Below are 13,569 nucleotides of genomic sequence, written 5' to 3' on the forward strand. Positions count from 1 at the left end.
GTGAGCACTAGAGAGTATTTTCATACCCAACCTCATCTGACAAGAAAATGGATATTCTGGGATATTCTGGTTGTGATAAGCAAAGGTACTGTGCTAGGGGTTTTCACATACTTATTCTCAGTTAATTAGGAAAAGAACCCTTTGGAGATTTTATAACTCTCCAATTTACAAATGTGGAAGTGGGCTTAAAGTGTTAAATAACCCTAAGTCACAAACTGGTAAATGGCAGAGGAATACTTATTCCTGTGAGTGATATTAATAAATACTAATTTTTAAGTTTAATCTTAACTTGAAAATAGTTGTGAATGGTTCTTTCCAAAACATATTTTCCCTTTTAATAAAATTAAATATGGTTCTTATTATTCCAAATGAACTTTATCCTCCCACTCCTCATTTTATTTTTTTTTTAATTTTTATTTATTTATGATAGTCACAGAGAGAGAGAAAGAGAGAGGCAGAGACACAGGCAGAGGGAGAAGCAGGCTCCATGCACCAGGAGCCCGATGTGGGATTCGATCCCAGGTCTCCAGGATCGCGCCCTGGGCCAAAGGCAGGCGCCAAACCGCTGCGCCACCCAGGGATCCCCTCATTTTAAATAATACGCAAATGGTCTATATAAAGCCTGAAGACAAAAAAATAAAAAAATAATAAAGCCTAAAGGCTTCTGGTAAATTAGAAGCAAAGATTAAAAAGTACTGATCCAACCTCAGTCCCTCCTCTTCAACAAATTTTTTTTTTTTCTCTTCAACAAATTTTTAAAAAGATATTCTTTACCCTGTGTCTTTGAAGGAATCTGATAGCTTATAATCACAGGAGCAGGAGGATGCAGAGTAAGAATAAAAGTATTTCACAGATAAACTGGTGTGGGCAACACTCACAGGGGCCACTGTCCCTCCTCCAGCCCTGATAAATTATTTTCACTACTCAAGAGGACTATGGTTAAGAAAGGATGAAATGAAGAAAGGAAGAAAGAAAAAGAAAAGAAAAGAGTTCTGACTCAAAGCTGGCCCTATACAGGGACTATGGTCCCAGAAACAGAAGAGGATAACCTGTGCCTTAACAACTCAAAGATTAACAAGGAAAAAAACATCATAAATGAAGTAAAAAGCAAACAGAAGATGTACACTGTGTACAATGTTTTAAATCCCATAAGGAAAGATGAGCAATCCAACCAAAAAATATGCACAGAATATGAACAGGCAGTAAACTATAAATACAAATGGAACACAAATAAATATAGAAGCTTAGGAGCACGTGGCTGGCTCCATCCATGGAGCATGTGACATCTGATCTTGGGGTCATGGGTTTGAGCCCCACACTGGGTGTAGAGATTACTTAAATAAATATAGGTGCTCAAAACAATAAGAACTGGCAAAAACTGGGGATCCCTGGGTGGCTCAGTGGTTTAGCATCTGCCTTCAGCCCAGGGCAGAATCCTGGAATCCCGGGATCTAGTCCCACATCGGGCTCCCTGCATGGAGCCTGCTTCTCCCTCTGCCTGTGTCTCTGCCTGTCTGTCTCTGTGTCTCTCATGAATAAATAAATAAAATCTTAAAAAAAAAAAAAACTGGCAAAAACATTCTCTCCTACTATTGGAGACAGAGGATAATTTGGCACTACCAGAATTTTTTAAGGCACATTCTTTTTGACCCAGCAATCACCTCTAGGAACTTATTCTTCAGATATAATCATTAAAGTATATCAAGATATATCAACACACATATACAAAGATATTCAAAGCAGTATTGTTTATAAAAAAATTACAAACAGTTTAAATTAAAAGACACCCATCCTTGGAATATCTTAATATACTGATATAGAAAAATATCTAAGATATTCTTAAGTAAAAAAGAACAAAAACAAAAACAAAAACAAAAAAACCCCCACAAACTTCAGAAGAACATGCATACAGTAGTTATACAGGGGTTAGGCATGTGTAAAAAAACTTAGTTAAAAAAAAAAAACAATGAACATAACCCTTGAAAATTTCTTAAATAGCCCGTAAAGTTCAGTATAGATTGTTGAGTATATCCAACCTTGAGCAGTAATTTTTATGCAAACTAAAATCTGAGAAACAATGAACCTGACTAAAGGGAAAAGGTGAGGGGTGAATTTAGAGGTGCCTGGCTGGCTCAGTTGGTAGAGCATGCCACTCTTTTTTAAGTAGGCTTCACAGTAGGCCTATTCAGCGCGGCGCTTGAACTCACAATCCTGAATTCAAGACTAGAGCAGAGATTAAAAGATGGATGCTTAACTAACTGAGCCCCCCAGGCATGCAACTCTTGATCTCAGGGTTGTAGGTTTGAGCTCCACATTGGATATAGAGATTACTTAAAAATAAAATCTTAAAAAAAAAAAAGAGGGACTCTATCGAGTATATTATGCTAAGTTAAATAAGTAAGTCAGAGAAAGACAAATATCATGATTCACTCACATATGGAATTTAAGAAACAAAACAGATGAACATAGGGGAAGGGAGGAAAATAAAATAAGAACAGAAAGGAAGGCAGACCATAAGATACTCTATAGTTAAGAGAACTGAGAGTTGCTGGGTGGTGGGTGGGGGGATGAGCTAAATGGGCGATGGGTACTAAGGAAGGCACTTACTGGGATGAGCACTAGGTGTTAGATGTAAGGTGATAAATCACTAAATTCTACTCCTGAAACCAATACTACACTATATGTTAATTAACTTGAACTTAAATAAAATTCAAAAAGTGAATTCAGCTATCTAAACATTCAAGTGATTATGCCTTTAATAAATTATACAGTCTTTAGCATTGCGTGGGAGATGGTGGAAAGTAATACCCATACCCCTTTTACTATTCTGTTTTAATATTAAACCTTTATGATCTTAAATGTAAATATTATTTTTGTTGTAGGGATTGTACATTGCTGAATCCTTAGCACTTGGAATAGTGCCTAGCAAATAAAACAAGCTTAGCATTTGTCAAATGAATAAATGGGAAATAAGGTAATAAGCACTTAGCATAGAGTCTAGGTCAAAGTGCTCACTAGGTAAATGCCAGATGAGAATCGAAATCTTGCTTATCAGAGTCACAATGTAAACTGTTCTTTGAATTTATAGAACAAAAATAGCTTTATCTTTTTTTTTTTTTTTTAAAAGCCAACTCTACCCTCTATGTGGAGTTCAAACTCATGACCCTGAGAGCAAGAGAGATGCATGCTCTACCAACTAAGCCAGCCAGGCACCCCAACAGCTTTATCTTTTTTGAGAACTAGTACTTCCTTTTGTGATTTAGTGAACTACCCTTTCTTATGGCCTTGGAAATTGGTCTCAAGGCTTCTTAATGGAATCTCAATCAGTGAAGTCTCCATTCTGCTTATGATTTCTACTGAGTTTGTTACAAATGATATATAGGTGTGTGTATATAACTAATCATATCCATATATATGATGAGATGTTCACATAAATTTCTTATGAGGTTCACTAACTTTGGGGATTGATACTTGGGAGAGGGAGGAAATTGTGCTAGTTGAATTTCTAACCATATAAAACATCAAAGGGATTTATGTAAGTGATGAGTTTATGGGCACTGTAGCTTTCTTACTTTCCCGTGTTTAAAAAAAGTGACTTTTTTTTTTTTTTTTTTTTTAACATGGCAGTGATACATTCAATACTGAGTTAAACCTTCGGGAGCTTATCCCAGATACTTGACAGGATGTTCAATCAGGGCATACAGATGAAGCTGCTAACCCAAAACACAGACCACATGGAACAAAGAGAAAGGTGAGAAAGACAGAACACCATTTCTCCTTCTTGTCTTTCTAGCAATGCAGTAAGACTTGACTGCAACAGAACCAACCACACTATATGAAGTTAAGCTCCCAACTCTAGCATAACACTCTCTACTTCTTATAATGTTGGCTACTTCTCAAAACAGTCTGAGATCTCTCCAGAGATTTTGGAAATTTGGTTTCTGTGGTTCTGGGGGAAGATACAGTGAATGAACTTCTGAATTCTCTAATTTGAAGAAATTAAACAAGAGTCAACTTTCATCTACAGGAAAGCATTTAAAGCTAAAATTTATTAACCTGAACTTAACTTCAAACAAAATTTCTCCAATCCACAGTCTTGTATGTTTAGCTTTAAGGTTTTTGTTTGGTTTTGATTTTAATAGTTCATATCTTTCTTTTCTATAAACTTTTCTGCTTACTTGGTTTGGCACATTCCTACCTTTATAAAAGTCAATGACTACACAGATGAAGGAAAAAAGAGAAATTACTCGCTAAGTTTGTTGCCAAGTTCTTGAAGAGCTTGCTCCTGTTCATGATAAATTTTTTTCAGTTGCTGATTTTCATCCTGGATGTTAAGGAACTCCTTCAAAACAATAAAAGACAGAAAATGCAATTTAAAAGAAATAAACAAGAAACTCCCCATTGTATACATACCAACGATTAGGAACAACGATTAGGAACATCTTTTAGCTTTTTATAAAAAACAGAACTCTATGTCCAAACTCTTTCATAGCTATTCCATCAACTATCACCTATTTCCCATTCATTTAATCTCCTTACCAGTTTTCTCTTCTTTTCTTTTTAAAGATTTCTTTATTTGGGGGGGGGCGGGGGGAAGGGGTAGAAGGAGACAAATCTCAAGACAAATCTCAAGCAGACTCCACAGAGCATGGAACCCAAAGCAGGGCTTGATCTCAAAACCCTGAGATCAGGACCTGAGCCAAAACTAATAGTCAAACACTCAACCAACTGAGCCACCCAGGCACCCCATGGTTTGGTTGTTTTGTTTTGTTTTTAGGTAAACTCTCCACCCAACAGGGGGTTCGAACTCATGACTTCAAGATCAAGAGTCCCATGCACTACCAACCGAGCCAGCCAGGCATTCCTTCTTATTGGTATTTTTAAAGATGACCAGTATATTCTGTCTCTTTGGTATAATTTACGATTTCTTTTTTTTTTTTTAATATTTTTATTTATTTATGATAGTCACACAGAGAGAGAGAGAGGCAGAGACACAGGCAGAGGGAGAAGCAGGCTCCATGCACCGGGAGCCCGACGTGGGACTCGATCCTGGGTCTCCAGGATCGCGCCCTGAGCCAAAGGCAGGCGCCAAACCGCTGCGCCACCCAGGGATCCCCTACGATTTCTTTTTTAAGTAATTTAGTTTTCAAAGATACAATTTTTTAAGTTTTACCACCATTTACTTTTTTAAGACTAATAATTTGTTGGGTCTCATTTCTAAGATGAGATAAGGCATCTTTCTCCTTTTGAAGATCTTCCTGCAAAGTCTGTCTCCATTCCTTCTCAATCTTCAGATCAGTTTCCAGTTGCACCCTTGAATGACAAACATACAGTAGCTTAGTGCTATTTCTCACAGCTGTCTGTATTCTTTAACAAAACCATCTTTTTGGTTGATTGTTTTTACTTTTGTGCATTTCTTCAGGTATTTTCTTTCATAAGTATTTTTTGGTAAACAAGTTCAGCAGCACAGGGTTTTCTGATCCCAACATATCATTTATTTGCCAACCACAAAAACTCCTTGCTAAACAGTAATTTACGTTATTTTTCAATTCTATGTACATAAATTCTACATAAGCATAGAAAATGCCTGGAAGGATACACCACACTATTAAAACTGGTTATATATTAGGGGAATGGAACAAAGGAGAAAAATGTGAAGTTTTAGTTATTTACATCTCTGTGCCATGTGCAAAATTTTATAACAGACTATTGTTCTGATATAAGAATTACAGCAACCACTAAATCAACTTAACATCAGTCACAGAAAAATCAACCCTAGTACAGAGTGTCACTTTACAGATTGTTCACAGGACAGATCTAAGTCCAAAGAGACACCAGCAAGGTGTCTAGTGTCTATACTGCCTGGAAATGCCAATTCACCTTTGAAAGCACTACCTCATTATTCTAATAGGTGCTATCTGGCAAAACAAAAGTAGTCAAATTGGTACACTTTAGAATGCCAAAAAGACATAATTTTGAAGATTATTGCTCATAAGTAGGTATTAACGGAAGGGGCATAAACAAATAATGCTACAATTTCAAATACTTTAAATTTTAATAGCAATATATAATGTTGAAGCTATCACAATATTACATCATTTTAATATTTTTGTGTTAATATTCTGTTTACTTTTGTTTCCTCATAAAGTTAGCATTTCCATTGATAGCCACATTATTTCTCTATGAAGTAAATTTTATTTTTTTAAATATTTTATATATTTTTTTATTTTTAAGTAATCTCTACACCCAACATGGGGATTGAACTCATAACCCTGAGATCAAGAATCGCATGCTCTGCCAACTGAGCCAGCCAGGCACCCCTGAAGTAAATTTTAGATTTTTATTCAGGCTGAAGAGAAAAATACCCCTCAATGGAATTTACAAATTGTTGATAAGTACTATTTCACTACAAACTCAAAAGGAATACGGAGACAGGTATATGTTACTAACACTGAAGTAAGCAAAGTATGGCATGCCTTGAGTGGCCTCATCATCCAGAATCAGAAAAAACACGAAGTGAAAAAGCAAAGGAAAAATAAAGCAAGTTATTATAAATACTGCCAAAATACATGTTGACCACCAAAGGCAGAAACCATAAAGGAAAACAAAAAAGGAAAAATATACCTATTTAAAATTTTTAAATGCCTAAATGAAAAAAACCACTATGAACAAAATTTAAAACCAACAGTAAATTTAGAAAATATTTCACTGTATGTGAAATATGCAGAGTAAAGAACTCTTACAAATATTAATAAAGGGAACACCCTAGGAAAAAAAGTAGATGATATAAACTGGCAATTCACAAAATTAAGAAATACAAAAGAATCTCACCAATAATCAAAAATATGCAAACTCAAACAATAAAGCATAATTTTTCAGACTAACGATTTCTTTAGGTTAATTGACATGATGGTGCAGACCTATATCAATTGATAGGATACATTCCCCATGACATAGTACACATGATAAACAAGATACTAAAGAGCATATAGGGCAGCTCGGGTGGCTCAGCGGTTTAGCACCGCCTTTGGCCTGGCCTGTGGTCCTGGAGTCCCGGGATCGAGTCCCATGTCCAAGTCCCGCGTCGGGCTTCCTGCATAGAGCCTGCTTCTCCCTCTGCCTGTGTCTCTGTCTCTCTCTCTCTCATGAATAAATAAAAATAAAATCTTAAAAAAAATAAAATAAAGAGCATATAGTATGATACTCTCTCTAAAATACATAAAAAACATCTATGCACGCCAAAAAAAGGATATTCATCAAAATGTTAAAAAAGTTTATCTCTAACTTTTATTTTCATAATATTTTCCAACAGTATGTAATATTTTCATAGTTAGAAATCAATAAAGTTATTAACATTTTGCAAGAAAAAAACTGAATTTGTTTTTCTTGGACATAGTGTCAGCTGCCCATTTCTACAGAAACAGTTTTAATTTTTCTGAGCCACCAGGGATTCCCCTGATCTCCAAATTGCTCACATGTTCATGCTCTACCAAAATGGCACCATTTGAGAGACAAAATTATTTTCATGGTTTCAGCAGAAACAAACATCTTCTTTCTACAGTTGTACCCAAGACTAACTGAGTAGGTTAGCCCCATAGCGGTCCAGGTAGGAACCCAAGAAGGCCAAGGATAACATGATGATGAGTACCCTGAGGCTTCTTTTTCTTTAAGATTTTTATTTATTTATTCATGAGAGAGAGAGAGAGGCAGAGACACAGGCAAAGGGAGAAGCAGGCTTCATGCAGGGAGCCCGATGTGGGACTTGATCCCGGGTCTCCAGGATCACACCCTGGGCTGAAGGCAGCACTAAACCGCTGGGCCACCCAGGCTGCCCCCCTGAGGCTTTTTGTCTCCTATAGAGCTCAGAGTGGTGCTGAAGAAGCCCACAGACCACCACGAGATGGATACAGACCCCCGCAAAAAAAGTCCCAAGAAAAGCCTGCTCTCTCTTACTAAAAAACTGGGAAGAGGCAGCTTAGCATTGATATAAACCTTTTTTTTTTTTTTAAGATTTTATTTATTCATGAGAGACACAGAGAGAGGCAGAGACACAGGCAGAGGGAGAAGCAGGCTCCCCACAGGAAGCCTGATGCGCCACTTGATCCCCAGACCCTGGGATCATACCCTGAACCGAAGGCAGACACTCAACCACTGAGCCACCCAGGTGTCCCTGATACCAACCTTTTTGACGATAAATGCCCTATTCCAGCAAAACAAAAAACCAACGAAAAAACCCAGAGGAAAAAAAAATGGGCCCCCAATGACTGTCAACAAAGGCCAAGTGAGGAGCTTAGATTTCCACCGCCACTTGGCAATAATAATGCCTCTCCCAATCCCCAATGTGGTAATATCAAAAAAAGCCAAGTGGCAAGCCTGGACTTTCACTACTGCCTAGCAGTAATGAGGTGTCTCCCCCCTTCTCTTACGGAGACCACATTGAAAACTTGGAGTTTTAACCCCAAATCAATAACAAGGTATTTCTCACCCTCCCCACACGATCAGTGAAAGCAAAGTGAGAAGCCTAGATTTCTACCCCTGCCTAGTGAAATGAGGTACCCCTACCTCTCCCCTCCAGAATGGTGTCAGAGAGACCATGGTGAAAGCCTGGACTTTCATTCCTACGTGAAAGTAACAAAGCATCATTCCTCTTCTCTACAGTGTCAGTAGAGACTGAGTGGAAAGCACAGATTTCAGTGCCAGAAGTTAGGCACTTTTCTCCATCTCACCCAGAATGGTTCTAGGATTCTACTATCCCTACTTGATATAAATAGTCAGTGTCAGGGCACCCGCATGGCTTAGTCAGTTAACCGTCTGACTCTTGGTTTGGCTCAGGTCATGATCTCAGGGTCATGAGATTGAGCTGCATGCCAGGCTTCACACTCAGTGCAATGTCTGCTTGGGATTCTCTCCCTCTCCTCTCCTTCTCCTTCTCCCTCTGCCCACTCCCCAACCCCACTTGTGCTCTAAAATAAATAAATCAGGGGCACCTGGGTGGCTTAGGGGTTGAGAATCTGACTTTGGCTCAGGTTGTGATCCCAGGGTTCTGATGGAGTCCCACATCAGGCTCCCTGCGGGAAGCCTGACTCTCCCTCTGCCTATGTCTCTACCTCTGTGTGTGTGTGTGTGTGTGTGAGTATGTGTCTTATGAATAAATAAATAAATAAAAATCTTTTAAAAATAAATAAATAGGAACACCTGGGTGGCTCAGTGGTTGAGAACTGCCTTCAGCTCAGGGCATGATCCTGATGTACCAGGATCGAGTCCCACATCGGGCTTGAGGGGAGTCTGCTTCTCCCTCTGCCTATGTCGAGTCTCTTGTGAAAATAAAATATAAATAAACAAACAAATAAATAAATAAATAATCTTTTATTTATTTTTATTTATAAGATTTTATTTATTTATTCATGAGAGACACACAGAGAGAGAGAGAGAGAGGCAGAGACACAGGCAGAGGGAGAAGAACGCTCCATGCAGGGAGCCTGACATGGGACTCGATCCCAGGTCTCCAGGACCACACCCTGAGCTGAAGGCAGCGCTAAACCGCTGAGCCACCCCACCCGGGCTGCCCAATAAAATCTTTAAAAAAACAAACAAACAAAAAAAAAACCAGTATCTATATTCCCCTGCTGGTGTGGTTTCAGTGGAGAGCTACTAAAATTTAAGTAAGACACAGTAACATAATGTAATTTTCATTATGTCCAGAATGCAACTAAAAAACACATGTCAAAAAAAAAAAAAAAAAAACACATGTCATACCAAGACCCAAGAAAAAATCTTTTTGTTTTTTAAAGATTTTATTTATTTACTCATGAGAGACACAGAAAGAGATAGGCAGAGACACAGGCAGAGGGAGAAGCAGGCTCCATGCAGGGAGCCCAATATGGGACTCAATCCCGGTACTCCAGGATCACACTCTGAGCCAAAGGCAGATGCACTTAACGACTGCGCCACCCAGGCGTCCCCCAAGAAAAATCTGAACTTGGATGAGAAAAAAAACAGATGCCAACATATCAGATAATTCTAGATAAGAATTTTAAAGCAGTCATCATAAAAATGCTCCTATGACCAATTAAGAACACATTTGACACAAAATATTAAGTTTTAGCAAAAAAAAAAAAAAGAAGAAGAAAACAACAACAACAACGACGACGACGATGACAAAGGTGGCAATATATTCAAATGGAAATTTTAGAACTGTAAAATACAATAACCTCATTAAATGGGCTCAAGAGAATAATGATGATGAGGAAAGAATGGATTTCAAAACACTACAACAGAGGGGTACCTGGATGGCTCAGTCAGTGGAGCATGTGACTCTTGATCTCAGGGTCATGAGTTCAAGTCCCACATTGAGCAAAGAGCCTACTATATTTATTTATTTTTTTTTTTTCAGAGCCTACTTTAAAACAAAACACAGGGGAATGGGGTGACTGCATGATGGGCCCAAGGAGGGCCCATGATGGGATGAGCACTGGGTGTTATACTATATGTTGGCAAATTGAATTTAAATAAAGATAAATAAAATAAAATTAGTTCCAAGTTAAAAAGTAAGTAAATAAATAAATATACAAAACACTACAACAGAAATTATCCAATCTGAGTAAGAGAGAAAAAAATAGACTGGGGAAAAAAAAGTATCAGGGAACTATAGGACTATTTTTTAAAAATCTAATATTTGAGGTTATCAGAATTCCAGGGAAGAGAGGGAAGCCTGGGAGGCTATCAGTTAAGCCTCCAACTCTTGATTTCAGTTCAGGTTATGATTTCAGGGTTGTGAGACTGAGCACCATGTCAGCCTTCACACTATGCTTAGGATTCTCTCTCTCCTTCTGCTGCTCCCTGCTTCCTCTCTCTAAGTGAATAAATAAATATTTTAGAAAAAATTCAAGAAGAGAGAAAATAGGTGGAAAAATACCTAGAAAAAAAAGATGGCTGAAAAATTTCCAAATTTGGTAAAGATACATGTAAGGATTCAAGAAGCTGACCAAAGCTCAAAGAGACTAAATCCAAAGAAATAATCTTGGGCAGAGGAGCAGTGATTCAAATGACAATATTTTTCATCAAAAACTATGAAAACCAAAAGAAAGTGGTACGACATTTTTCAAGTGCTGAAAGAAAAGAACTGTCCATTCAAATTTCTAAGGATATCCTGAAAATATCCTTCAGAAATGAAGGTGAAATCAAGAGTTCAGATTAAAAAAAAAAAAAAGAATGTGTTGCCAGAGATCTACCCTAAAAGAACAACAAAAGAAGTTCTTCAGACATAAAAGAAAACTTGTAGTATCAGGAATAAGAAAAAAAAAAGAGTTTTCTAAATTATGTTTAATGGTTGAAGCACATACTATAATATTATCTGATATAGGGGCACATGGCTGGTTCAGTCACAAAGCATGCAACTATTGATCTCAGAGTTATGAGTTCAAACCCCACACTGGACTTAAGGTTTCCTTTTTTTTTTTTTAAAGATATTATTTATTTATTCATAAGAGACACAGAGCGAGCGAGCGAGAGAGGCAGAGACATAGGCAGAGGGAGAAGCAGGCTCCATGCAGGGAGCCCTATGTAGGACTCATGCCTGGGACTCCAGGATCACGCCCTAACCTGAAGGCAGATGCTCAATGCTGAGCCACCCAAGGGTCCCTAGAGTTTACTTAAAAAACAAAAACAAAAACAAGGGATCCCTGGGTGGCGCAGCGGTTTGGCGCCTGCCTTTGGCCCAGGGCGCGATCCTGGAGACCCGGGATCGAGTCCCACATCGGGCTCCCGGTGCATGGAGCCTGCTTCTCCCTCTGCCTATGTCTCTGCGCCTCTCTCTCTCTCTGTGACTATCATAAATAAAAAAAAAAAAAAAAAAAAAAAAAAACAACTTTCTAATATTGTCTGATGTGGTTCTCAATATTATGCAGAGAAAATATTTAAGCACACTTCATTCAAAGTAGTAAAATGCTGGTACCAGTAGACTGTGAAAGTTGCAAATATACAAGACAGTATCTAGAACAATCACTAGAAAATCTGTACAAAGAGATATACTCAAAAACTCTATAGATAAATCAAAAAGGAATTCCAAATGATATTCAAGTAATCCATGGGAAGGCAGGAAAAAAGAAATGAATGAAAAACAAACAAAAAAAACAAACAATAAAACAGTAGACTTAAGCACTCATATCAACAATTACACTAAATTTAAATGGACTAAATATATCATTAAGAGATTGTTAGAACAGATAAAAAAACATGAACTATAAGAAACTTACTTCAAATATACTGATGACAATAATAAAGATCAGGCTGAAAGTTTAATAACTGATAAAAGCAAGGATTAATGTTTTATTAATTATACAATATTAATCAAAAGAAAATAGTTCTATTAATACTAAATAAAGAAAATTATCAGATAAAGAAGCATATCTCATAATGATAAAAAGGTTAATTCACCAAGAAGACATAGCAATCCTAAATGTGTAGGCACCAAACAAAAGAACTCCAGAATACAAGAAGTAAAAACTGTTAGAACTAAAAGTAGAAATACACAAATCCACAATTATAGTTGGGATATTCAATAAATCCCCTCTCAATAACTGACAGAACTATTAGAAAATTAGCAAGAAGTAAGAAGGACTTAATGCCACCTCAACCAATGGATCCCAAGGCAGCTTAGCAAGTTACATATCATAAATGGCATATGGTCTTTTTTTTTTTTTTTTAATTTTTTTTTTAAATTTTTATTTATTTATGATAGTCACAGAGAGAGAGAGAGAGGCAGAGACACAGGCAGAGGGAGAAGCAGGCTCCATGCACCGGGAGCCTGACGTGGGATTCGATCCCGGGTCTCCAGGATCGCGCCCTGGGCCAAAGGCAGGCGCTAAACCACTGCGCCACCCAGGGATCCCACATATGGTCTTAATGATCCATTAAACATAATATAGAACTATTTTCTCTCATTGCTTTATTTTTTAAAGATTATACTTATTTGACACAGAGAGCACAAGCAGGGGGAGCAGAAGTGGGAGAGGGAGAAACAGGCTCCTCACTGAGCTGGGAGCCCAATGTGGTGCTCAATCCCAAGACCCTGGGATCATGACCCAGGCCCAAGGTAGACATTTAACAGACTGAACCACCCAGGTGCCCCTGTTGCTTCATTTTAATAACAAAAATGGCACATCTTTACAGGGGGAAAAATACTGATGTTTATAAAATAAAAACAAAATACCCCTGTCAATCTGCCATCATTCCCCTGAGATAATCATTCCCCAGAATCTGTATTCTTTAAACTGTTTTCTATATATTCGTAAATATGCACAGCTTTAATTATAAAAAATAGGATCATAGTTTGCATAACTGTCTGCAACTTGCTTTTTTTCAGTCTAATGACATATATGAATACTTTTATTACTTGGTAATAGATATATAGACCTATCACATGAAGTACTAATAAAAATGTTCTCAGAAAACACCATGTTCTTTGATAAGTTCCTTTGAGTTACAAAGGCCTATTACACTCAGTATCTAGAAATATAATGGCCATCGGATTAATGTTATACCAGCAGAAAGAATAAAATTCTCCTTGAG

The 13,569-nt window shown here is 37.5% G+C and overlaps 1 protein-coding gene across 7 annotated transcripts in view; it reads right to left on the reverse strand.

Moving 5' to 3' along the window:
• Positions 1-13,569, reverse strand: part of RUFY2 (RUN and FYVE domain containing 2) — a 51,996-nt gene that overhangs the window by 9,689 nt on the left and 28,738 nt on the right. For 6 of the 7 annotated variants that reach the window (XM_038534116.1, XM_038534112.1, XM_038534114.1 and 3 more), the window contains exons 14-15: positions 5,184-5,313; positions 4,248-4,342 (exon numbers count right to left, since the gene is read on the reverse strand). The exons of the other annotated variant lie outside the window; for it this stretch is intronic. In XM_038534116.1, the coding sequence (XP_038390044.1) occupies positions 4,248-4,342; positions 5,184-5,313 (225 nt within the window). The remainder of the gene's footprint in view (positions 1-4,247; positions 4,343-5,183; positions 5,314-13,569) is intronic. 7 annotated transcript variants of the gene reach the window in all.

Source organism: Canis lupus, chromosome 4 (assembly GCF_011100685.1).
Source record: "Canis lupus familiaris isolate Mischka breed German Shepherd chromosome 4, alternate assembly UU_Cfam_GSD_1.0, whole genome shotgun sequence".
NCBI classification, from domain to species: domain Eukaryota; kingdom Metazoa; phylum Chordata; class Mammalia; order Carnivora; family Canidae; genus Canis; species Canis lupus.